Source organism: Betta splendens, chromosome 17 (assembly GCF_900634795.4).
Source record: "Betta splendens chromosome 17, fBetSpl5.4, whole genome shotgun sequence".
NCBI lineage: Eukaryota > Metazoa > Chordata > Actinopteri > Anabantiformes > Osphronemidae > Betta > Betta splendens.
Window position 1 is genome coordinate 2,175,417 of NC_040897.2, and position 25,307 is coordinate 2,200,723.

Sequence of the window (25,307 nt, forward strand, 5' to 3'; positions counted from 1 at the left end):
CACTCATCATGTCATCATCACACTAAAATCTGAGCAGAAAATTAGAAGACAAGTAATAAATAATTAAAAAAACATCTGCTTCATCGGCTCCTGGTGAAGGTTGATGGTTAAACGAGAAAACCACGTGTCCGTCCTCTTCTCATCCACTATTACACTACTAATATTAATAGATGTAATGAGGCTTGTGTTGATGATCTTCAGTACTGATTTCGTTAATACTATTGGTTTTGGTCATTGGTGCCATGTGAACATTTTAATCATCTTTGCAAGAGATTTCACAAATAACTATAATTATTAATTGTAACAGTAGCCAAATTATTAAACTAAAAGAAAATTAAATAATAGATGTCCCCCAAGAAAGATAAGATAAGTTCAGGAATCTCACATTGCAAAAACTCTGAGTGTGTTTGTTCACAACAGTTCACAACAAACAACAGTTTGTTCAGTTTCTGTTCACTTTGATTGAGAGAGGTTGTACAATGGTTTTCACTGTGTGAACGAAAACCGATTGTTATAATGGAATTCCCCAAGACAGAACCAAACACCTGCATCTTCAGCCTGGACTCCACTGATGGTCAGAGTACAGTCAGTGTTTGAACCACTGCCTGAAAAACGATCTGGAATCCCTGATGCTTGAATGTAAGTATTATAAAGAACAAGCTTGGGAACTCCTCCATTTTTTGTTGGTACCAAGAAATGTCATCACCATCAACTACCCTATGAATGGTTCTACAGCTGATGGTGACTCCTCCTCCCAGTGTGGTTCTCACTGAGTCACTGTGACCTGACCTCTGGACTCTGAGGACACAGAGACAACAACATAAAGCAGCATCATGGTTCAGTGGCTTCATTTCAGAGGGACACATGTTGATAGAGGAGACCAGTCGATTCTTTGGACTTTACCTGTGAAGCAGCAGCAGAGGAGAGTCCAGATGAGGACGGAGATCAGAGTCATGTTGCTGATGAGGAGGATTTCTGTGTCTTGTGTTGTGATGAAGGACCGCTGTCAGTCCTCCAGTGTTCAGCTCTCAGGACTATAAACTCTCCCAGAGCACTGGAGCATGGAGCTGCTGATGCAAAGTGGCTCTATGGAAATGCTCCCACTGACTCCAACAGGGACTGGATCAATGCCATCATCATGATGGTGTTTATCAGTGATCAAAAAGATCATAATGACTTGAAACTTTTGACAAAAAAAGTACATACATATACATATATAACTTTATTACATAAAAACGTAATTGTGAATGTCAAAGTGAATGGTTTTATCAGTCATTGTCCTCAGTTTGTGTCTGATTGTGTAGAGTTTGTTTGTGTCAGAGTCAGAGCTGTGTCTCTACAGTCTGAGGTTTTTGTACGACCACTCAGTTTATTTGACTGTGGTGGACGTTCGGTGGAGGAACCAGACTGGATGTTGGAAGTAAGTGAAATATATAAAGATTTGATTTGTATTTATCTAATTTAACAACTAAGAAGAAAAGCAAGTACAATTTAAATCTTTCAAACATTAACTAAAAGAAAAAACAAATAATAACTAAAATAAATTGAATGATTTTGAACTCACAGTGTCCATGAGTTATAGACTTTAAATATAATAGTGAAGTTGAATTTCGTAGGTTTAGTTTAGTTTGTCAGAGACAGAGCTGTGTCTCTACAGTCTGAGGTTTTTTGTACGACCACTCAACCAGTTTGTCTTACTGTGGTGGACGTTCAGTGGAGGAACCAGACTGGAAGTTGGAAGTAAGTGTCACAAACAGACAATGAAGGAAGGACCCAAATGCACAGAACCCCCCCCCCCCCCCCCCCCCCGTCTAGGGCGGATTCCTAGACAGCCCAGGGAGCTCTGGGTGGTCTTCATGAAAGTCCCTGATGAGGGTTGGGTCCAAGATGTCCCGGGCCGGAATCCATGAACGTTCCTCTGGCCCGTGTCTCTCCCAGTCCACCAGGTACCGCAGGCCGCAACCTCGGCGGAGGCAGTTGAGCAGGGTGCGGACAGTGTAGACAGGACTGCCGTCAACCAGCCGTGGAGGAGGAGGTAACTGAGTGGGTGGAACCAGAGCGCTTGAGGCGACTGACGTGGAAGGTTGGGTGGATGCGCATGGTTGTCGGAAGGGTGAGTCTGACCGCAGAGGGATTGATAATACGATCAATGGTGAATGGACTGATGAACTTCTGCGATAGCTTGCGTGACTGGGTTTTTATGGGAAGATCCTTGGTGGACAGCCAGACACCGTGTATGTTGGCGCTTCGGAACGGTGGCAGTCTGCTGCCTTCTTGTAGGGTTCCTGGGTGAGTAGCATGGTTCGTCTGGCCTGGGCCCAGGTGCACCGGCAGCGTCTCAGCAGGGCATGAGCAGACGGGATGATGATCTCCTTGACAGGAAGAGAGGTGGCTGGTATCCGTATGCACACTTGAATGGAGACATGCCGGTGGAAGTGCAAGGTAACCTATTGTGTGCATATTCTACCCACAGTATTTGCTGGCTCCAAGATGTTGGGTTGGTGGGGGCAAGAGAACGGAAACCGGTTTCCATATTCGTGCGCTCCGTCTGACCATTGGCTTCGGGGTGGTAACCAGAGGTAAGGCTTACTTGGGCTCCGAGCAGATCACAAAACTCCTTCCAAAAACGAGACACGAACTGAGGCACTCGGTCTGAGACAACGTCTTTTGGAAACCCATGCAGTCGGCCACCAGAACCGACTGCTGATCACGAAAGCAGTCCGCTGGACCCCGGGGTGGCAACTGAAGGACGAGGTGTGGACCCAGTGGACTACCTTCCCCCGAAGCTCCAGAGGGACGAACAGCCGATTTGGTGGGCAGGATGGAGGCACCGGAAGACCTCGAGTCGCCTCCTGGACACGGCTTTCGATGGACCAGGTGACTGCCCCTACAAGACAAGAAGCCAGCAGGATGGTGGTGGGTTCTATGACCTCCGACTCGGACTCGTGCACTCTCAATAGTGCATCTGGTTTGCCGTTTTTGGAACCAGGGTGATATGAGAGGTGAAAATTGAATCGGGCAAAGATCAGGGCCCAACAGTCTTGACGAGAGTTGAGACGCTTGGCTGTAGTAATATACTCAAGATTTTTGTGCTCTGTGAATACTTGGGATGGTTGCTCAGCTCCCTCCAACCAGTGGCGCCACTCCAAGGCCACCTTGACCGCTAGCAGCTCCTTGTTCCCAATGCCGTAATTTTGCTCTGCTGGGGATAGTTTCCTGCAGAGAAACGCACAAGAAAGTAAGCGCCCACCTTGAGGAGCCCGCTGGGAGGGCTGCTCCAACCCCAGAGTCCGAGGCATCCACCTCCACCACAAACTGACGGCTGGGATCAGGCATGCGCAGGACAGGAGCCGTGGTGAAGGCCGTCTTGAGCCGCTGGAAGGCGGTTTCAGCTTCAGGAGACCACTGGAACGATACTCTAGAGGAGGTTAAGTTATGGAGAGGTGAGGCTATGGTACTAAATCTGTGAATGAAGCGGCGATAGAAGTTGGCGAAGCCTGAGAATCTCTGGACATCTCGTCGGCAATGAGGTTGAGGCCGTTCAGCGATGGCCTGCGTCTTGGCTGGATCCATCTGGATGCCCTCAGGGGTAATGATGAACCCAAGGAAAGAGATGTTGGTGGCGTAAAACTCGCAATTCTCGGCCTTAACAAACAAACTGTGCTCGAGCTTTTTCAGGACTTGGCGAACGTGATCCTTGTGTTCTTCTTCAGTGTGTGAGAAGACCAATATATCATCTAGATACACAAAGGCAAAAACGTTGATCATGGGGCTCAATATGTCGTTGACCATGGCTTGGAAAACCGCTGGGGCGTTGGTGAGACCAAAAGGCATTACCAGGTACTCGTAATGACCGGCAGGAGTGTTGAAAGCCGTCTTCCACTCATCCCCTTCTCTGATGCTAACCAGGTGGTATACATTCCTGAGATCGAGCTTGGTGAAGAACAGACGAGGTCAAAGTACAGGCAAATGTCAACTGACGGCACAGGACTGTCATAGATTAGGCAGGAGGCAGGGGCGGTAACAAGGCAAGGTCGAACACGATAGGCAAGAGTACAAGGAACGCTGGAATGCTGAACATAATAAAGTACTCCTTCAAACTGAAACCTATGACATGATTGATCGTTTTATTTTTAAAATCCCACAAAAATATAAGAAATGTAGCAAAATAAAAACTATTTTCTACTAAAATATGATCTCCAAACCATATTATTATGGACAGTTAATTTTAATTAACCGGCCTGCGTTATGTGTAACGCAGGCAGGCAAAAAACACCTCCCACACCTGTCGGCCTGGAGGCCGACACGGACAGGAGCTTGAACGGCCCCACCGGGGCCGACAAGGACCAGACTGGTCTCTCCCGGACCAGCAGTGGGCAACACAACTGGGGGACGCAAGACGGGGGACCGCACGAGTGCAGGAATTCCTCCCAGCGGAGTAAAACTGGAGCTGGGCAGGCTGGTGCAGCAGCGACGGTCAGACGGGGCTGGGAAAAGGAAACTAAAACCGGGACCGCGGGCTGATCTGCTGTGGGAGGAGGAGCAGAGGAGTCAGCTGAATCCAGGGGCATCAGGGATGCGACCAGGGCTGGCGTAAGCAGACGGCGTGGGGGCTGGTGTGGTGCGGAGCACGCTGTCTAACTCTCCGAGTCGCGCACACATCCGCTCGTAGAGGCGACGGACACTGGGGCATTCTAGCACGCTGTCCTCGTCCTTCAAGGTGCACACCGCCACCTCCACGGCGCTCCGCTGGGCCGCCGGCTCGGGCGCCCTCCAGTAATCCGCCGCAAGAATCTTAAAATAATTGTGGAGGTCGCTGGGTAGCTCGGCGCATGTAAACTTCATGGCAGAAATCCTCCTCCAAACGCGAAAAGCAAAAGCAAAAAAAAAAAAAAATCCCCGAACTGAGTCTTTGCCTGAAAGCCGGCTGGGTCCAATTCTGGCCAGATTCTTCTGTCACCACCTCATTGATATGACGGACCCACATGCACAGCTCGTATAAACTCAGTGTTGAGAAGGTTTAATCAGGCTCATGGTCAGGCAGGCAAAAGTCAGTACACAGATCAGCACAGTGACAATGGCAAGGGCACAGGCAGAGAGTGAGCAAAAGACAATCAAGATCCACTAACTAACTAGAACTAACATAACGTGACCAGAAACGGAAGTACTAAAAACAAAACAGGAAACTGGAACCAAAACCTGACAACTAAGGTGAAACTAAAATGTCCTTCAAAATAAAGAGACAAGAACCCAGATCGTCACATAAGGAGGCTTTTACAGTTTTTATCGGTCGATCTGTCCAGTGAAACTGTCAGGTTCCGGCTCTGTTTTTAGTTTTATTTTGAAGGCACTTTGTTGTTTTGTCTCATCATCATGTTTTGGGTTCCAGTTTCCGCGTCCTGTTTTAGTTTGATAGTTTCCGGTTTACCAGTCCATCACACCCACGCTAACCTTACTTCCGGTTTTCAGTTCACGCACCTGTTTTTCATTCATCATTACTTCCCGGACATTTAAGCACCACCGGTCACTATCATGATTTGCCAGATCGTTGTTTTCTGATTCCTGACTCTCACGTTCCCGCAGCTCCGTACCGACCCTGTAAGTCAGCGTTCTGTTATTGACTACTACCTGTTTTGTGACTTTGATTTTGGGAATAAACCCTCATTTTTCACCGGCTACGTCGTGTCCTGGCGCTGTGCATTTGAGTCCTCTCCCTGCCGATCCGTGACAGAACGATCTGGCCAGACTTGGACCCAGCCAGCGCCCAGCCTTCACCCCGGTCAGCCGCCGCCGTCTCTTCTTTTTTTTTCCCCCTCTCTGTTTGGCTCCGTGTACAAGTCGCTCACCGGAGCAATGGATTTCGTTTTCCTAAGTCTACCGGAGGACATCCGTGGCGATCTCCAGGGCTTAGCCAGGAAATATGCAGAAGCACCCAGCCCCCAGGTTCGGCTCTCCGTGGTAGAACTAGCCATCGAGATACTGGAGGACGAATACTGGTGGCGTGAGTACCCCGGGGTGCAAGCGTATTTCGAGGGGCTCCGACTAACGCGGAGGGACTTGACACGCGCTCTGCGCGTATCGCCTGGCCGCGCCTCCGTCGCCGCTCCGGCGGTTCTCGTGCCTGTCGCCGCTCCGACGGTTCCCGTTCCTGTCGCCGCTCCGGCGGTTCCCGTTCCTGTCGCCGCTCCGACGGTTCCCGTTCCTGTCGCCGCTCCGGCGGTTCCCGTTCCTGTCGCCGCGCCGGCGGTTCCCGTTCCTGTCGCCGCGCCTGCGGCTACAACCCAGGCTCTAGACGCCGCCGGTTTGGTTCACCACACGGACCCCACTACAGAGACCCAGCCCCTGCCGCTCTCAGCGCCTCAGGCGATGGTCAGCCGCAGGCGCCCCAGACGACGTCGGCGAGGGCACGGGTCTGAGGTTCAGGGCCCAGAGACCTCGGTCGCAGTGCCCGAGCAGCTCTCCTCTCCCGCGGGGGTTCCCCTCGGCTCTCCCTCTGACTGTGTTGTGTCGATTGCAGGCATCCCCGCTAGCGTCACCCAACGTATCCACCTCCACTGTTCTCCTCCGGTTACGTTCCTCTTTGCCCACCTCCTGAACACCGCCGATTCGGCAGCAGACCAGGGCACGAGAGAACAATTGTTCGAGGAAGCAGCCGCTCTCGTCCTGAGGGAACCTGTCCTGCGAGAGGTCCTGCAACTCCCGGGCCTGCAGCCAGCAGCCGCTTCATGTCCCACCTCTCAGTCAGGTCAGTCAAGCCACGCTCAGTCTCCAGCCCTAGTGCAGCCATGTCCTGTTCAGACTCCAGTCGTAGTTCAGTCGCCCCTCGTTCAGGTTCCAGCTCAGCCTTGCCATGCTCAGGTCTCCGCCCAGTCACGTTCTGTTCAGTCTCCAGTCCAGCCGCGCGCTGTTCAGTCTCCAGTTCAGTCGAGCCCAGTTCAGTCGAGCCCAGTTCAGTCGAGCCCAGTTCAGTCTCCAGTCCAGTCGAGCCCAGTTCAGTCTCCAGTCCAGTCGAGCCCAGTTCAGTCTCCAGTCCAGTCGAGCCCAGTTCAGTCTCCAGTCCAGTCGAGCCCAGTTCAGTCTCCAGTCCAGTCGAGCCCAGTTCAGTCGAGCCCAGTTCAGTCGAGCCCAGTTCAGTCGAGCCCAGTTCAGTCGAGCCCAGTTCAGTCGAGCCCTGTTCCGGCCCCAGTTCAGTCGAGCCCTGTTCCGGCCCCAGTTCAGTCGAGCCCTGTTCCGGCCCCAGTTCAGTCGAGTCCTGTTCCGGCCCCAGTTCAGTCGAGTCCTGTTCCGGCCCCAGTTCAGTCGAGTCCTGTTCCGGCCCCAGTTCAGTCGAGTCCTGTTCCGGCCCCAGTTCAGTCGAGTCCTGTTCCGGCCCCAGTTCAGTCGGGTCCTGTTCCGGCCCCAGTTCAGTCGGGTCCTGTCCAGGTTCCAGTACAGTCCAGTCACGTTCCGGCCCCGGTTCAGTCCAGTCACGTTCCTGTCCCGGTTCAGTCCAGTCACGTTCCTGTCCCGGTTCAGTCCAGTCACGTTCCTGTCCCAGTTCAGTCCAGTCACGCGCAGGTCGTGTCCCAACCAGGGGGCACCACCTGTCGTACAGGTGCTATGCACACCCGATCAGGCCCGACGTCTGCTCCGTCGAGCTTGGCAGCGGCAAGTAGCCATGCCAGCTCCAGAGTAGATGCCGTTCCAGTTCCTGTCGGCCATGTCGCGGCCGTTCCTGTCGGCCATGTTGAGGCCGTTCTAGTTCCTGTTCCTGTCCCTGTCGGCCAAGTAGACGCCGTTCCTGTCCCTGTCGGCCATGTTGCGGCCGTTCCTGTCGGCCATGTTGCGGCCGTTCCTGTCGGCCATGTTGCGGCCGTTCTAGTCCCTGTTCCTGTCCCTGTCGGCCAAGTAGATGCCGTTCCTGTCGGCCATGTTGCGGCCGTTCCAGCTCCTGTCCCTGTCGGCCATGTTGCGGCCGTTCCAGCTCCTGTCACCCTCGGAGCCGCAGCCCCTGCGCACCCCCAGGAGGAGGTTGCGCCAGCTGCAGTTCCCGCGCACCTCCAGGAGGAGGTCGCGCCAGCTGCAGTTCCCGCGCACCTCCAGGAGGAGGTCGCGCCAGCTGCAGTTCCCGCGCACCTCCAGGAGGAGGTCGCGCCAGCTGCAGTTCCCGCGCACCTCCAGGAGGAGGTCGCGCCAGCTGCAGTTCCCGCGCACCTCCAGGAGGAGGTCGCGCCAGCTGCAGTTCCCGCGCACCTCCAGGAGGAGGTCGCGCCAGCTGCAGTTCCCGCGCACCTCCAGGAGGAGGTCGCGCCAGCTGCAGTTCCCGCGCACCTCCAGGAGGAGGTCGCGCCAGCCGCAGTTCCCGCGCACCTCCAGGAGGAGGTCGCGCCAGCCGCAGTCCCGGCGGACCTCCAGGAGGGGGTCGCGCCAGCCGCAGTCCCGGCGGACCTCCAGGAGGGGGTCGCGCCAGCCGCAGTCCCGGCGGACCTCCAGGGAGGGGGTCGCGCCAGCCGCAGTCCCGGCGGACCTCCAGGAGGGGGTCGCGCCAGCCGCAGTCCCGGCGGACCTCCAGGAGGGGGTCGCGCCCGTCGCAGTCCCGGCGGACCTCCAGGAGGGGGTCGCGCCCGTCGCAGTCCCCGGCGGACCTCCAGGAGGGGGTCGCGCCAGCCGCAGTCCCGGCGGACCTCCAGGAGGGGGTCGCGCCAGCCGCAGTTCCCGCGCACCTCCAGGAGGAGGTCGCGCCAGCCGCAGTTCCCGCGCACCTCCAGGAGGAGGTCGCGCCAGCCGCAGTCCCCGCGCACCTCCAGGAGGAGGTCGCGCCAGCCGCAGTTCCCGCGCACCTCCAGGAGGAGGTCGCGCCAGCCGCAGTTCCCGCGCACCTCCAGGAGGAGGTCGCGCCAGCCGCAGTTCCCGCGCACCTCCAGGAGGAGGTCGCGCCAGCCGCAGTCCAGGAGGGGGTCGCGCCAGCCGCAGTCCCGGCGGACCTCCAGGAGGGGGTCGCGCCAGCCGCAGTCCCGGCGGACCTCCAGGAGGGGGTCGCGCCAGCCGCAGTCCCGGCGGACCTCCAGGAGGGGGTCGCGCCAGCCGCAGTCCCGGCGGACCTCCAGGAGGGGGTCGCGCCCGTCGCAGTCCCGGCGGACCTCCAGGAGGGGGTCGCGCCCGTCGCAGTCCCGGCGGACCTCCAGGAGGGGGTCGCGCCAGCCGCAGTCCCGGCGGACCTCCAGGAGGGGGTCGCGCCAGCCGCAGTCCCGGCGGACCTCCAGGAGGGGGTCGCGCCAGCCGCAGTCCCGGCGGACCTCCAGGAGGGGGTCGCGCCCGTCGCAGTCCCGGCGGACCTCCAGGAGGGGGTCGTTCCCGTCGCAGCTCCCGCTGCACCGGCATCGGTTCCTGGCGGCTCGGCTCCGGCCGCACCTGCATCTGTTCCTGGCGGCTCGGCTCCGGCCGCACCTGCATCGGTTCCTGGCGGCCCGGCTCCGGCCGCCCCTGCATCGGTTCCTGCCTCGTCCTGGCCTCGGCTGCCGGACTGGTGGCCTCGCCCTCGGCTTCGCCTGCTGATTGGATGGCGCTGCCTCCTTCGGCGCCGTCCGCCTCGACTCCGCCACCGCCACGGCCGTTCGCCTGGGGTGAGTCCCCGCCTGCCGCGGCGATGGCGGGGCCTCTGCCGTCGTCGTCCGCCGCGACCCTGGGATCCCCGGAGCATCTCCGTCGGGGAGGGGGCTGGGCTCAGCTCTGCTCTCCCGGACCTCGCCAGCCGTCGTGGTGGACTCTCCTGCCACCACCCTCGTGAGGAACTCCTGGACTCTGTTCTCCCTGTTATGGACGTTCGATTTTCGTTCTGTGGACTCTTGTTTTTGTCCCTCCTCCTGTGTCCACCCTCCGCCCGCCCTGGTTCGGGGGGGGGGCTTCCGTGGGCGCCGTGGAAGACGCCCTAGAGGGAGGGGTACTGTCAGGTTCCGGCTCTGTTTTTAGTTTTATTTTGAAGGCACTTTGTTGTTTTGTCTCATCATCATGTTTTGGGTTCCAGTTTCCGCGTCCTGTTTTAGTTTGATAGTTTCCGGTTTACCAGTCCATCACACCCACGCTAACCTTACTTCCGGTTTTCAGTTCACGCACCTGTTTTTCATTCATCATTACTTCCCGGACATTTAAGCACCACCGGTCACTATCATGATTTGCCAGATTGTTGTTTTCTGATTCCTGACTCTCACGTTCCCGCAGCTCCGTACCGACCCTGTAAGTCAGCGTTCTGTTATTGACTACTACCTGTTTTGTGACTTTGATTTTGGGAATAAACCCTCATTTTTCACCGGCTACGTCGTGTCCTGGCGCTGTGCATTTGAGTCCTCTCCCTGCCGATCCGTGACAGAAACAACACATTCTCTTAACAGTTCGCACACACACACAGGTCTAAACAGCGGCATCAATGTCATAATGACACGGTTTGTTTGCTAAAGGCTGTAACTGTGTCAAAACACTGGAAATATGCAGCAAGAACTCATTTTGCCTTTAAACAATACAATTTGCAAACAAGTACATGGACACGTCCAATCAGTCATAACAGTGAACAGCAAAACACAAACCAATGATCTCAGTGTGAATCAGTGCTTCATTGATTGTCATTGGAGCCTGTTTCTATTTGTTGTCTTTGCAGTTGTAAATTTGACCTTTTATGCATAAAATTGGATCCAGATGAAGAAATGCTTTGATTTATTGAATCCAAGACATTCATGGCAGAAGACTAAATATTATGAATATTACCGAAATACAAACTAAAGCACAGTCAAATCTATTGGAGGATGAGACACAGCCACGGTTGATACTCAGTCTCTGCTTAAGACCTTCTCCATCCATCCTGGTAAAAGAAACACAGACCTGGCACTTTTTTTAAGGCCTAAAAGTTGGTAGAATATTGAAGATTTTTGTGGAGGAGTGTCAAAAAGGTGCTATGGTGAGTTCATACTGGTCTTACTGGTTTCTAATAGTTGGGAACAGATGGTTTTCCTTTGGTCACCAAAGCTAAAACAATAGAGTTTAGTCTGATTGAATGATGTCAGTGTTGCAAAATGGAGGAGAAAATGTGTCAATTAATGAGAACGGGTTCAGACATTTGCTACATGTGTCTGATGCTCTGCTGGAATAATGATGATGGAAATAAAAGGAACCTAGTTTTGCAAAACAGGTCAAAGCGACTTATAAAAACTGTAAAACAATGAATTATCTTATTTACTATTACTTTTCTTGGACAAATGATGATACTAAGTTTCAATGCATTATATTAAATTATATTAAATAAATAAATAATATAATAAATAAATTATTTATATTATCGAAACATAAGTTTTTTTTTTATTTTATTTAGCCAGCTTAACAGTATAAGTGTAACTTTATTAGTGTAGATTTCAGGGGTCTTGACAAAGTGGACCCACATACATGGAGACCAGCAGCTATGTTGCACAGCTTTAATGTTCACAGTGGAATCCAACACAGGTACAGTACAGACACAGACTCACGCTGCACGGTACCGTTAAGGCCCAGGCAAAAGGCGGTGGTCAAGACAGGCAGAGTCAGCAACAGGATAGCTCGGCTAAGGTACAGACGGACTGGGCTACGACGAGGTCAGGAAACAGGCAGGAACGGTAACTGGAATGTACAACAGAACAACGCTGGAAAGTGGAGGTAACTCACGACAATCTGGTGAAGGTGTGAGGTGGGTACTGGATGTAAAATACCTTGTCATGTTTGATTATTGCAAACAGCTGTTGAATCTTTGACTGGAAGTAAAGCCTGCACTTCAAACGGAATGAACAGAACCGGAAGTACTAACAAAATAAACAGGAAATGGAAACTATGACTACAACAACAGGTAAAGACATGACAGTAGGACAACGTGTGTACTGTTCTGCAATAAGTGTGTTACAGAATTGAGACCAAAGTGTAAAAAATGTGTTTAAGCTACGGTTACACTGTGTTTAAGATTGTGCTACAAGACGTTTAAGTGTTGCGGCTTTGGTTTAAGAATTCGCTTTTAGTGTGTAAGCATTAGGCAGAAACTGTGAGATTAACTTGAAACAAAAGTGTGATTATTGCATGATTTCATGGTCAGTTTACACATTTGTCTCTCGTTTATTCATATATATTTATTTATTTCGTGGGCGGCACGGTGGTGTGGTGGGTAGCACTGTCGCCTTACAGCAAGAAGGTGGGTTCTGGGTGGTTCAGCGTGGGTTGCACGTTTGCGTGGGTTCTCTCCGGGTTCTCCGGCTTCCTCCCACAGTCCAAAGACGTGCATTAGGTTGATTGGACTCTCTCCATTGCCCGTAGGTGTGAGAGTGTGTGTGAATGGTTGTCTGTCTATGTGTTGCCCTGCGATGGACTGGCTGTTATGGGAAAAATTGTCTCTTCCTTATTTCTATGTCTCTTCCTTATTTCTATGCAGTTATTGTATGATTTATGACTTATGTTCTGCAATTAATATCTTATGTTTTGTCTTATTGTATGCATTTGACATTTGACCTACATTGTTCAATGGTTGTCTCTGCCTGATAGACTCTCAACTCTAGCTCCCAAACCCAAGGTCGGGGAGTTGTGTCTCTGTCTGTTGAGACTTGGTGCTCCTTTCTCACAGATAGTCGGACGTCAGCAATGCAGGTGTGAGAAAGTAAAAATCTTCACACACAGTGCGACAGGGAGGAGATGGTGCATGTAATTTGATTGGGTTAGAAAGACATTCCACCCTAGTCGGACAGAGAAGCTAAAAGGCAGAAGCAACTTGAGGATCGTGGGCTCTTTGCATCACACCTTCGTGGTGTGTGCACTGATCTCCCCAGCTGGTTTTTGGTTTGTTGATGTGCACGATCAACATCCATGCTTTTTATTTGCTTTCCCCATTATTTTTATTTTCTTTATTATTTCAATGAATCGCACAAAAGGACAACTCTCTCATCTGCTTCTTTATGGAAAATTTCCACCACACTGGCGACCTGTTCAGGGTGTACCTGCCTCTCACCCGTAGATAGATGGGACAGGCTCCAGCACCCCCGCGACCCTGCATATGGGATTAAGTGGTAGAAGGTGGATGAAACATCAGCAAGATGAGGTATTGCTTCAATTTAATGAACACGATTCTAAATGTGGAATTGGATGACTCTATATTTACTGTTTTCATGAAGGCTGATGTTGGGCAAATGTGATTTAAAGCTCACATCAGATTGTTCACTGTTTTCAGAGTCAGTGGTTTATTTAGCAGCTTCTCAAAGTCTCCTTGAAAAACACTAAGTACCTACATCATTCATCTATGTCATTGAGATATTAAAGAGATTCTGACTAAAATTCTAATGTAAATATTTGGAGATGTTTGTACAGATGTTTGTGAAAGATTTGTAAAAGGATCAATATTAAGTTCTCATAAATTATTTTCTAGATTTGTGTGTTGCTGCATCTACAATCTTCCAAAACTGTAATTTATGAGCTGAGTGTTTAAAGTTTAGTCATTAATTAATTAGTTTGAAAGTTTTCCAATTTTCTCTGTTAGAATCAGATCTGTGTCTACAGTCAGAGCTGATGTGTTTTAACAATTCAATTCAGTTTTAATTATACAGTATAGTGCAAATTTACAACCAACGTTAGGTCAAGTTGAAATTTAAGTGTTGACTCTGTTGACAGCTGCAGCAGTTAGTTCAGTTTCTGTTCAATTTGACTGAGGAGGTTTTTGTATGACAGTTTTTCACTGTGTCAACACATAGTTGCTGTTAATGTAATGATAACTCTGACAGTAATAATCTGCTGCATCTTCAGCCTGGACTCCACTGATGGTCAGAGTGAAGTCAGAGTTTGATCCACTGCCTGAAAAGCGATCTGGAATCCCTGACTGTCGACTAGTAGCACGGTAAATGAGCAGTTTAGGAGATTCTCCATTTTTCTGTTGGTACCAGGACAAACAATTAGGGCTACATGCAACACTCTGACTGGTTCTACAGCTGATGGTGACTCTTCCTCCCAGTGTGGTTCTCACTGCTCCAGGCTGAGTCACTGTGACCTGACCTCTGGACTCTGAGGACACAGAGACAACAACATAAAGCAGCATCATGGTTCAGTGGCTTCATTTCAGAGGGACACATGTTGATAGAGGAGACCAGTTGGATTCTCTGGACTTTACCTGTGAAGCAGCAGCAGAGGAGAGTCCAGATGAGGACGGAGATCAGAGTCATGTTGCTGATGAGGAGGGTTTCTGTGTCTTGTGTTGTGATGAATGACAGCTGTCAGTCCTCCAGTGTTCAGCTCTCAGGACTATAAACTCTCCCAGAGCACTGGAGCATGGAGCTGCTGATGCAAAGTGGCTCTATGGAAATGCTCCCACTGACTCCAACAGGGACTGGATCAATGTCATCATCATGATGTTTGTGATCAATATTCTTATCAAATGATTCTTTATGAATGTGTAATGGCTCAACTTTTGTGAATTTTATTTCAGCTATAGCACAAAATTTATATTAACAACCATTTTTCAAAATGAGACATACTGTAAAATACATGAATGCAATGTAAAAGTATTATATATATTCATACATTTGCTATGTTTGTTGTAGTAAAGATGTCGTTTTTTCGGGTTGACTGAGTCTGTGTAAAGTTTGTTTGTGTCAGAGTCAGAGCTGTGTCTCTACAGTCTGAGGTTTTTGTACGACCACTCAACCAGTTTGTTTCACTGTGGTGGACGTTCGGTGGAGGAACCAGACTGGATGTTGGAAGTAAGTTAAATATATGAAGATTTTAGTTCAGTAAATATTTGATTGTTTAATTTAACAACTAAACCAGAAAAAATGAATGAGGTAAAGTTTTAATTATGCAACCTGAAAGCAAAGTAATGGTTTAGCAAAATTTTAACCATAAAATAAATGATAACTTAAAACTATCATGTCAGTGGTTGTGATACAGTAAATATACTTTTAAATGTAAAAGTGAAGTAAAATCTTGTAGATTTTGTAGGTTTAGTTCAGTTTGTCAGAGTCAGAGCTGTGGCTCTACAGTCTGAGGTTTTTGTATGACCACTCAACCAGTTTGTTTCACTGTGGTACACGTTTGGTGGAGGAACCAGACTGGATGTTGGAAGCAAGTTAATGAGTTAATACTAAACTATAAACTTTGAATTTATATTTTGGATTTGGAAAGGTTTTCATTTTTCTGCTTGTGTAGTTTGACATATTTTAGGTCAAACTGTGTGATGTTTGTCTCTGAGCTGATTTACATGAGCCGTTTCTTAAAGGGAAGTGAAACAATGTGTGAGTCAGTGAGTGATGGAGCAGAACAAACATGTGACAGAAACTCCTTAAAGGACTAAAGCAACTCTCACAGTGAAGGTGTCCAGGTCTCTGCTGTTTGATTGACAGCTGAGTGCTCTGTGTCCTCTAAGCTGACTGCTGTCTCCTACTGTAGGTGATGCTCGTCCCACCCTGACGGTGCTGCCTCCCTCCAGGGAGGAGCTGCAGCAGGAGAAGGTCACGCTCACGTGTCTGGCCAACAAGGGCTTCCCCTCAGACTGGACTCTGTCCTGGAAGCTGGACGGCAGCAGCAGCAGCAGCAGCATCAGCGGTAGCAGCAGCTGGGAGGAGAGCAGGAGTCTGGCGGTTCAGGGTCCAGACGGCCTCTACAGCTGGAGCAGCAGCCTGAGGATCCCTGCAGAGCAGTGGAGGGTGGTGGGCTCAGTGAGCTGTGAGGCCTCCCAGGGCTCCCTCAGTCCGGTCACAGAGACCCTGAGACCAGACCGTTGTTTCTAGTCCTGACCCGACTGCTTGTTTCTCACTTTGCTGCTGCTCAATTTGTTCTCTGCTTCTCTCTCTCTTTCTCTTTGACATGTTTGTATGATTAAACTGACATAATATCATAAAATTCCGTCTTTCGTTTAGGCAATAAAAGTCTGTTTCTAAAATGTGTGTTTCATTGCTTTCTCGATTAATTGATATAGTATAAAGTACTTAATAGAAATATGATGCAATGTATTTTTTACAGCTTATTGAACATGGACATTTAGAGTTTTATATTTTGCTACATCTGAGAGAAGGCGAAACGACCACAGAGGAAATAGACACAGAAATAATGACTTGTAGATCAGTGGAGGCTTGATGGTGGCGAGAAGGAGAGAAACAGAGCAGATCAGTGTGTCAAGGATTCCTGTTTCTTTCTGCTTTTATTGGTGGTTTAAGAACCAAGACTTGTTTGTTGTGGTTTGTTTCTTCAATTCTTGGTTTATATAAAAATTTTACTTATGATAAAAATTGTTAGTTCTGTCACTTACAGCTGAAACAATAAAAATAACATTAAAATAATTAATTGAATCCACAATTTTGTTTCACTGACTAATAAAGTCCTGCATCTTCAACCTGAAATCTGATGGACAGAGTGAAGTCAGAATAAATAATCGTCCCAACAAATGAACCTAAACCTGTGTTTGGACTGTGGCAAGAAGCCAGAGCAGCCAAAGTAAAGCCATGTAGTCAGGACCTGCAGACTCCAAACATGAGTCGTCAGCGCTGACCTGTTCAGCAGCACAAAACCAAGTCATAATTACACTTCATTGTCAAACAGCCACAAAGTGCAAACAGTTTGTGTCTCTGTAGTGGACATTTAGTGGTGTTTGGATTTTTATTAGACACAAATTATTCAATTAATGTGTTAGTGAGCAACTGGAAAACTACCCAATAAATAAATAAATAAATAAATAAATGATGAATGAATGAATGAATGAATGAATGAATGAATGAATGAATGAATGAATGAATGAATGAATGAATGAATAAAATGCTTTTAAAACTTTACGTATTTAAGACAAAAATGCAATTAAACTGTCCATAACTTATATGTTAACAATTACTAACACTAAATTTATTCAAACTAAAACAAACTTAAAAAGTAATAAACAATTATTATTTATGTTACCTTTTACTCTTGGCCTTTCATTTATAATGTTTGTATATTTATATTTCAGTCTTTGTGTTTTTGTGCAGCTGTTAGTTCAGATCAGTTCCTCTTCAGCTGAGGAGGTTTTTGTACGACGTTGTTTCACTGTGTGAGTGGGAAGCTGTTATGCTGTTGACAGTAATAAACTCCTGCATCAACCGTCTGAACTCTGCTGATGATTAAGGAGAATTCAGTACCACGATCTGCTGTTGCTCTAAAACGATCTGGAACTCCAGACTGACGAGCTGTTGTGTCATAAATCAGGAGTTTAGGAGCTTCTCCTGGTTTCTGAAGGTACCAGTCGATGTCATCACCAACACTTGAACTGGTTTTACACTTAATAGTAACAGTCTGTTGTGCAGCAACAGACAAAGCTCCAGGAGTCTGAGTCAGGACGATGTCTCCACATGAATCTGTAAAAGATAAAACAGAGGAGAAGATTCAGTGACACAAAGCCAGTTTGGAGAAAGATGATCAACATCCAAACAGAAGAGGATCATGTGTTGAAGATGGAGAACAGATGAAGAAGCTCAGTGCTGCTTGGTTCAGTGTTTGTCCATCACTGTGGTGAACCTGGCTCCATCCTGAAGAGAGAGTCTCACCCTGAACAAGGAGCCCCAGGGTGGCCAGCAGTAGAGTCAGAGACATCATCATGGTCCTGCCGCTGAAAGACCTGGACACACACTGATCAACACTGGTCTCTTAACAGGACACATATGCAAACACACACAGTCAGTCAGCTGGAGCTGTGGGCTCCACGTCAGCGTGGCTCCTCCTCACTGCTACAACATCTACTGATGTAGCTGTAGAGGAAACTGGGCATCGTGGGGAGTCTGGTTAGTTTAATGTCAACAGGGAACTTTACTGGTTACTTTAACTTTACTAGTGTCTTTTGATTAGATTTGATCAAATGCTTGAAAATTGGCATTTCATGTGCATTATATGTTACCATGAATTCTATTTTGTCTTTACTGTAGTTCTATTTTTTAAACATGCTTTCATTAGATATTTTGTATTTTTATTATTTTGGTGAAAGAGATAATAAACCCTACTTTCGATCAACTCAGGTTTTGACAGCTCTAGGTCAAAGGTCACTTGATCTTTTCCCCTTTGAACTTGCCATGTCAGAGTGCACTTGATCTTTAACCCCGAGTGTCAGAGTGTATTTGATCTTTAACCCTGAGTGTCAGAGTGCACTTGATCTTTAACCCCGAAAGTCAAAGTGTACCTGTTCTTTGACCCCGATAGTCATAGGTCCGTTGATCTTCCATCCTCCGCGTTAAAGGGGCGTTGTGATCATCAGAACGCAACTGTTGTGTGACACATCCTCTATCAGCCGCCTCCTCGAGCGTGCGGCTTTATAAAGACGTCGCTATGGGGGGTTTTGTAGTGATCAGAGACTGTCGTGTGTGGGAGAAAAACAGGAACATGGCCGATTCTCCAGCGGTAGAGGATTCTGACAGCAGCAGCGTGAACGTTGGGGTTGCGGTGGAGAATCGGTTTCAGCGCGGAGCTCCTAAGAAAACAAAGTTGCGGTTGTGCAGAGTGCAGAGTGCAGAGAGTGCTTCCCGCGTCTCTCAAGGGCGAGCTTAAGCTAGCGTCGGGCTCTCTCGGCTATGTGTTTTGCTACCCCACGGGGGAGTTGCGTCTTTACCAGCTCAAAGTCGGAGATGTTTTCTCCCCCAACACTGTAACGATGCCCGTCACTGCAAATGACTGGAGTGTTTTGCGCGGCATAGTAGCGGGGTATCTGAGGGAGCTTTTTGAAAGAATGGACGAGGATTAATCTGACGAGGAAGAGAATGCGAGCGGCGCTAGATACCAAGGAGCAGAGTTTGAGCGACGCTATGGGAGTGTTTGACATGGAGGACCCCGACCCGAAAATACTAAAGTTTGTCTGGGAAACCAGCGGCTCCGCCAGCGACCATTGGTACTACAGAGTGAGCATACACGCTCCCGGAGGCGCAGACTGTCGGCTGCTTGTAGAGTGTTGAGTGGCTAAAAATATTTGATGAATGGGGAACCTCAATTGCGCAGTTGTTTCGAATGAGCCAGGATTATAAGGAGTTGATTGTAGTTAGAAAAGCCCTCTTCCCCTAGACACACCCACCCCTCCCCCTCTCATCTCCGGGGATAAATAGAGACCCTCTGCTCCAGTCCTTAGCAAGCAATCAACCAAGCAAGCAAGCATGGCTTCTCTGCAACTCACGCCTCCACCTTCTCCGACCCCGTCGATAGATAGCGCCTGCTACGACGGGGATGACGACGGTGACACCGCTTCCACATCAACGCGGATCAGCGACCGGCCCTCAATGGAACTGGGCTCGGACGGGTGCAGCGTTCATGACAGCGAGGAGGAGGAGATGGACGCGGGAGCGCGTCCCCCGGATCGATCACGTCGGTGCGGTGCGAGGTCCTCCATCCCGCCCCGAAGGAGGAGAGCGGGGATGAGATGGACGGGCCACTGCTGAGGCTCTTTCTGGACACTGCAAAGGCCTTTGCGATGCAGGTTCTGTACATCGCATTTCACCACTACAACAAGTTCATCTGCAACGGCTGCCAGACCTCGCATCCCAGCCAGTTGCTGCACACTTGCCTGTTTGGAGTACGGGGGTACTCCAAACAGGCAAGATATTATGAATCTCTAAAGAAGAGGGTTCTGACCAGCAGCTTTGTCGCGGCGGCGAGTAGACTGCTTGAGAAATATAACATCCGTGTGTCGGCGGAGAGAGTGCTGCAGGCCGGGAAGCCGTTCTGCACAGCCTGAAAGATACAGAGAATGTCGTGGAGGTTCTGGGTGATATACAAGATGAGCTGACGGAGCGGGCTATGTCAAAACATGAGCGACATGACCTGCAGGAGGCGGTGGATCTCTGGGAGGGGCGCATTTGTGATGATAGCCTGTAATTCATGTGATAAACCATCTCAAAGTTTACTCTCATGTCGACACGGAGTGGATCACAATCACAATACCCCTAAGAAGTAAGGCACATCTTACTACAGCCTGTACAAAGTATCCACTGAAGGACTGAGGACACAAGACCTGTATTTATACCCTGTTACAAACCCCCACATGAGCTGTTGACTGGTCTTTGACATGAGTGCAGTAAACCCCCCTTTACTTCCTTTAACAATGTTCCCGTGGTCACGCCAGTAAAACCCCACCATTTGATAACCAAATGCTTGATGACCCCCCAGGAACAACCCTCAGAGGCACAGCATCTCATGACAAACACAAAATTTCCCACAGTAACATTTATTCTTTTAATAAAAAAAATAAAAGCTTGTGAATTTGTAAAAAAGACTACTCATTACTGAAGCGACCGAATAACCTTATAACAACGTAAAAAGCGTGCTGGGTGTTCAGAGCTTAGGTTTTTGGCGAGGAGAGAAGATGCCTCCTAAACTTGAAAACCTGATGAAGAAAATTTATTACAACCCTTCTCATCCGGGCAGTTTTGGCGGTGTGGCTCCTTTACACAGAGCCGTAGAACGGGATTCTGGCAAGAAAATTAGTATGGATCGCATCAAAGAGTTTTTAGCAAAACAAGACGCGTACACGCTGCATAAGCCTGTAAGGATCCATTTCCCTAGAAATAGGGTGTTTGTGTCCAGACCTCTGAACCAATTTCAAGCCAATCTCTGCGACATGCAGGCTGAGAGTGGAATCCCTAAACGTTTTCAGACGGATTAGGGAAAAGAGTTTCACAACAAGCTGTTTAAGGCTCTGATGAAAAAACATGAAATCACGCATTTCAGCACATCCAGCAAAGTCAAAGCGTTGGTCGTGGAGTGCTACAATAAGACCTTAAAATATAAACTGTACCGATACTTTACGGGTAAAAACACCCTGAGATATGTGGAGCTTTTGCAGCAGATTGTCAAAAGCTACAATAACGCGTATCACTCCAGTATTAAAATGAAGCCTGTTCAGTTGACGTCTGAAAATGCTTTAGAGGTATTTCAGAATCTGTACGGCTCCTTTCCTTTGAGACACGAGAAGGCCTTAAAGATGAATTTTAAAGTCGGTGATATTGTGCACATATCGAAGCTGAGAGGCGTTTTTGACAAGAAATATACCCAGGGGTTCACCGACGAGCTTTTTAAGATAGCTGTGGTGGAAATTTTCCATAAAGAAGCAGATGAGAGAGTTGTCCTTTTGTAGGATTTATTGAAATAATAAAGAAAATAAATATAATGGGGAAAGCAAATAAAAAGCATGGATGTTGATCGTGCACATCAACAAACCAAAAAAACAGCTGGGGAGATCAGTGCACACACCACAAAGGTGTGATGCAAAGAGCCCATGATCCTCAAGTTGCTTCTTCCTTTTAGCTCCTCTGTCCGACTAGGGTGGAATGTCTTTCTAACCCAATCAGATTACATGCACCATCTCCTCCCTGTCGCAGTGTGTGTGAAGATATTTACATTCTCACACCTGCATTGCTGACGTCCAACTATCTGTGAGAAAGGAGCACCAAGTCTCAACAGACAGAGACACAACTCCCTGACCTTGGGTTTGGGAGCTAGAGTTGAGAGTCAGGCAGAGACGACCATTGAACAATCTAGGTCAAATGTCAAATGCATACAGTAAGACAAAACATAAGATATTAATTGCAGAACATAAGTCATAAATCATATAATAACTGCATAGAAGTAAGGAAGACACAATTTTTCCCATAACACTCCCCTCTTTTGATTACACATTAATCAAACCATAAAAGATTAAAAATTGTCAACATCACATTCTTGCAAATGAAACAATAAGGGTATTAACTCATCAAGATTCAAAATACACCTTCACATAAAATGCAAGTAACTTAGGGATAAAAGGTTGGGAGCCGTTTTTGGTGGGTAGTTATACAAGAATAACCTCTGTATTGGCATGTGAAGAAAATAAGCTCATTATCATATTTGTATCAGATTATATTTCGTGGTCAGATAGCCTAAGACCATCGTCAAAGTGATTACGTGAATTAGAGTTGGGGTTTTTGAACATAGTGCATTGTGTCATTTGATACGAGAGTGTTGCTGAGGTTGCACGCATGATGAGACCTCTAACCAGTGGGATAACAAAAACCAAACGAAGAGAATCACAGGCATCTCAATGATAAAGGAAACAGCTGCGGACATGAGAACAGATTTCCATTTTCCAGACATTTCGTCTAGTCAATTCCAAGAGGAAGAATCTATACCAGAGTTAGCTGAGACTGAGAAGGCCGTGCAACGCCTTCGCCACAGTACCATTAGAATCAGTGTTATTTAGGATGTAAGTACAACATGCCTCTCCAAACATAAAAAAATGCCTCTTTTCTCTGCTAACAACATGTCTACGGCCATTCGATTGTAATGTAATAAAGACAATTAATGTATGATAGCCATAGGTTTCCGGTGGGGTTCTGTTTCATATAATCTTAAGGTAGATTTCATACTTTCGGATCTTTAATTGTACATTTGCATCTAGAGCGATTATGAGATTCAGGGATTTAACCAGAATGATGATGCGTTTTGTCTCATAACCTCTGTCATCTGCCACACGCATACCAACTCACACAAACACAGACGCATACACCCACCCACATGCGCAACACACATCATCACATCAACACATACAAACACCATAGACTCTCTCGCAACAAACTAGTCAATCATACGTGAACCAATGCACTCTCAGATACATTCTCGCACCCACACCATTCGCTTGATCACATTCGTGGGGGGGTAGGTCTCCGGCCTGCCGTCCATGTGGCCCCAGGCAGGGACCGCAGCTCCTCCCGAGCCCCCCTAAATGTATGTGTATGTGGCTAAGTATGAGGAACTTTGGGAGATACCCAATTCTCCGAGGGGTCCAGCAGACAGAGCCATCAATGGGAAGGCTCCGTCTACTGGCCCCCCCGGAAGGAGCCCCCAGATTCCTGGACAAGTGTGTATGACTAATGCAATTAAAACTGCAGAGCATCCCACTTGGAAGGGACGGAACCACTTCCCGCTAGCCCCGGTCCCTCCATCAGCAGGACGCCCCTTGCAGACCTAAGTGGATGAATGTGGAGAAATGTAGTTGGGAAGCAAAGCACCAGGGTCCGCAGAGCCAGGTTCCCGACTGACTCTGCTACCCATCCCACCGCCCCCCACAACCCCCAGCCAGGAAGAGACAGCCGAGACCCAGGGAACGCAGTACTACTGCCCAGGCACCACACGCAGCACAGCCAGAGCCATCCTCACCCTTCTTTCACACTTACCCATTCTCTCGCTCAAGTATGCCCATGCTCGCCCCGTGTAGTGCTACACTCAAACCTACACACATACTCTGCGGTTGTGCATTGAGGGCCAACCTCCGCCCAGGGCCCAATGAAGGTAGTAGCCCGAGTAGTCCGCCAACCCTCCCTGCAACAGGCCCGAGCAGTCACCGGAGGACGTCGGACCGCTAGGGCAGGCAGTGCCTCACCCGAGCAGGGGCAGCGCCCCAGGGGAGAGACACCCCTCCGTGCAAAGGCAGCGCCCCCGGAGGGACTCCCCAGGACACAGGTCACCCAGGTCTCCACCCCCAGGTCCGCCCCCTGCACACCGGCAGGGAGGCCCGCCTCTGCTCCCCAGAGACAGGCACACGCCAACCCTCAAAATAGCCCTACTCCGGCACAGGACTGACGGTCTCAGCAGGCATCACATCCCCGCCGCAGGGGACCCATGCGGCCAGCCCAGAATCCACCAGTCCTGTTGTCCCGCTTCCTTAGGTAGGCAGGCACCCCCAACCGCCAGTCACCTCCCCACCACTGTGCCAGACATGACACAGCACCCGAGCCCCACGCATCCTTACCTGAAAATGGAATCAATCAGCGTATAGTTTTGGTCATTGACTTGATGAAGCAGACAATGTGTCTAAGGTGGTATAATCTAACAAGCTGTTCAGGTATTGAGTAATGCTTAATTTTTTTTTAGTTTTCCAGTTCATGAGGATGATTTTCTTTGCGACACAGAGGGCAGAAAGAAGTGTGTGTGATGAGTTTGTCTCTAGATCAAGCCCACTTAGATCTCCTAGAAGACAAAGTGCAGGGGCTGCTGGGATTGGACAGCTTAACTGGGTTGACAGGTGTTCACATACTCTTTGCCAAAATTGCTGCACAGGTGAACATGACCAGAATGTATGTAGGAATCTATCTGCTGTGTTATCTGTACAGTGAGGGCAAATATTTGAGTTTGTGAGACCCATTTGGAACATCCTTTGTCCTGTATAGTGAGTTCTATGAAGAATTTTGTATTGTAATAGTTGTAAATTTGTATTTTTTGTCATTCTGAATAAATTAGAACATATGTTATTCCAGAACGTGTAATTAGTGGTGATATTGAGATCAGCTTCCCATTTAGCGATCGGAAGGCTCACTGTCTGGTCTACATTGGAAATTAAGATATAGATTTTGGATACTGTCCTTTTCCCTGATATATCAATAAATCGCTCTATTACTGGTGGTGGTTGCATGTGGATGGCAGTATTCTTACTTTTTGCATTAAGTATTGACTTTAGTTGTTGGTATTCTAAGAAATTGGCACTAGTGATTTCATAGTGAGACACTAGTTCTTCAAAAGAGGTAAACTTGTCTCTTGTGAAAACATGTTTCAGATGTGTTATCCCTTTGATATGCCAAGTTGGAAAGTGTATTGCCTTATTGTTTTGTATGATGTCTGGATTGTTCCAGAGAGGTGTGTTTTGGCAAAGAGTAAGCGAAGACCCATTAATTTTAAGAAACTCCCACCAGGCTTGCAGAGATGCTTTTATGCTAATGTTCTGGTAACAACTATGATGTTTGATTTTGGTGCTGATAAGAATAAGAATAAGAATAAGAAAACCTTTAATAGTCCCGCAGTGGGGAAATTACTTCTCACAACAGCAGTACAGATGAGCGAGAATACAGCTACAGAACAGTATGTGTTGGCACAGTACAAAGCAGTACAGTACAGTTGGAGTGAGTATGAGGTCATTGCAGGGTTTTTGCACAGTAATGGGTATAAGATTTGTACCGGTAATATTAACCAACAACGAGGGTGGATCAGTCTGCTACCGAAGCTGCTCTTCAGAGCAGACAGTGAGTCCTCCAGTGGGTGAGAGTCCTGGTCCATGATGGATGTCAGTTTAGCCAGGACCCTTCTCTCACCCACCTTCTGCACCGTGTCCAGAGTGCAGCCCAGGACAGAGCTGGACCTCTTGATGATCCTGTCCAGTCTCTTCCTGTCCCTTACTGTGATGCTGCTGCCCCAGCAGACCACACCGTACAGGATGGCTGATGCCACCACAGAGTCATAGAAGGTCTTCAGGAGTGGCCCCCTCACTCCAAAAGACCGCAGTCTCCTCAGCAGGTAGAGTCTGCTCTGACCCTTCCTGTACA

The 25,307-nt window shown here is 48.7% G+C and overlaps 3 gene segments (V, D, J or C); 1 reads left to right on the forward strand and 2 right to left on the reverse strand.

Moving 5' to 3' along the window:
* Positions 1-13,341: 13,341 nt before the first annotated feature.
* LOC129603310 (Ig kappa chain V region 3381-like) lies at positions 13,342-14,217 on the reverse strand. The segment is given in 2 exon segments: positions 13,342-14,028; positions 14,135-14,217. Coding segments are annotated over 2 exon segments (378 nt in total).
* A 270-nt stretch (positions 14,218-14,487) lies between these two features.
* Positions 14,488-16,288, forward strand: LOC114844673 (Ig kappa-b4 chain C region-like). The segment is given in 3 exon segments: positions 14,488-14,499; positions 14,606-14,723; positions 15,409-16,288. Coding segments are annotated over 3 exon segments (471 nt in total).
* A 611-nt stretch (positions 16,289-16,899) lies between these two features.
* Positions 16,900-18,052, reverse strand: LOC114844105 (immunoglobulin kappa variable 3-15-like). The segment is given in 2 exon segments: positions 16,900-17,342; positions 17,532-18,052. Coding segments are annotated over 2 exon segments (363 nt in total).
* Between the last annotated feature and the right edge of the window lie 7,255 nt (positions 18,053-25,307).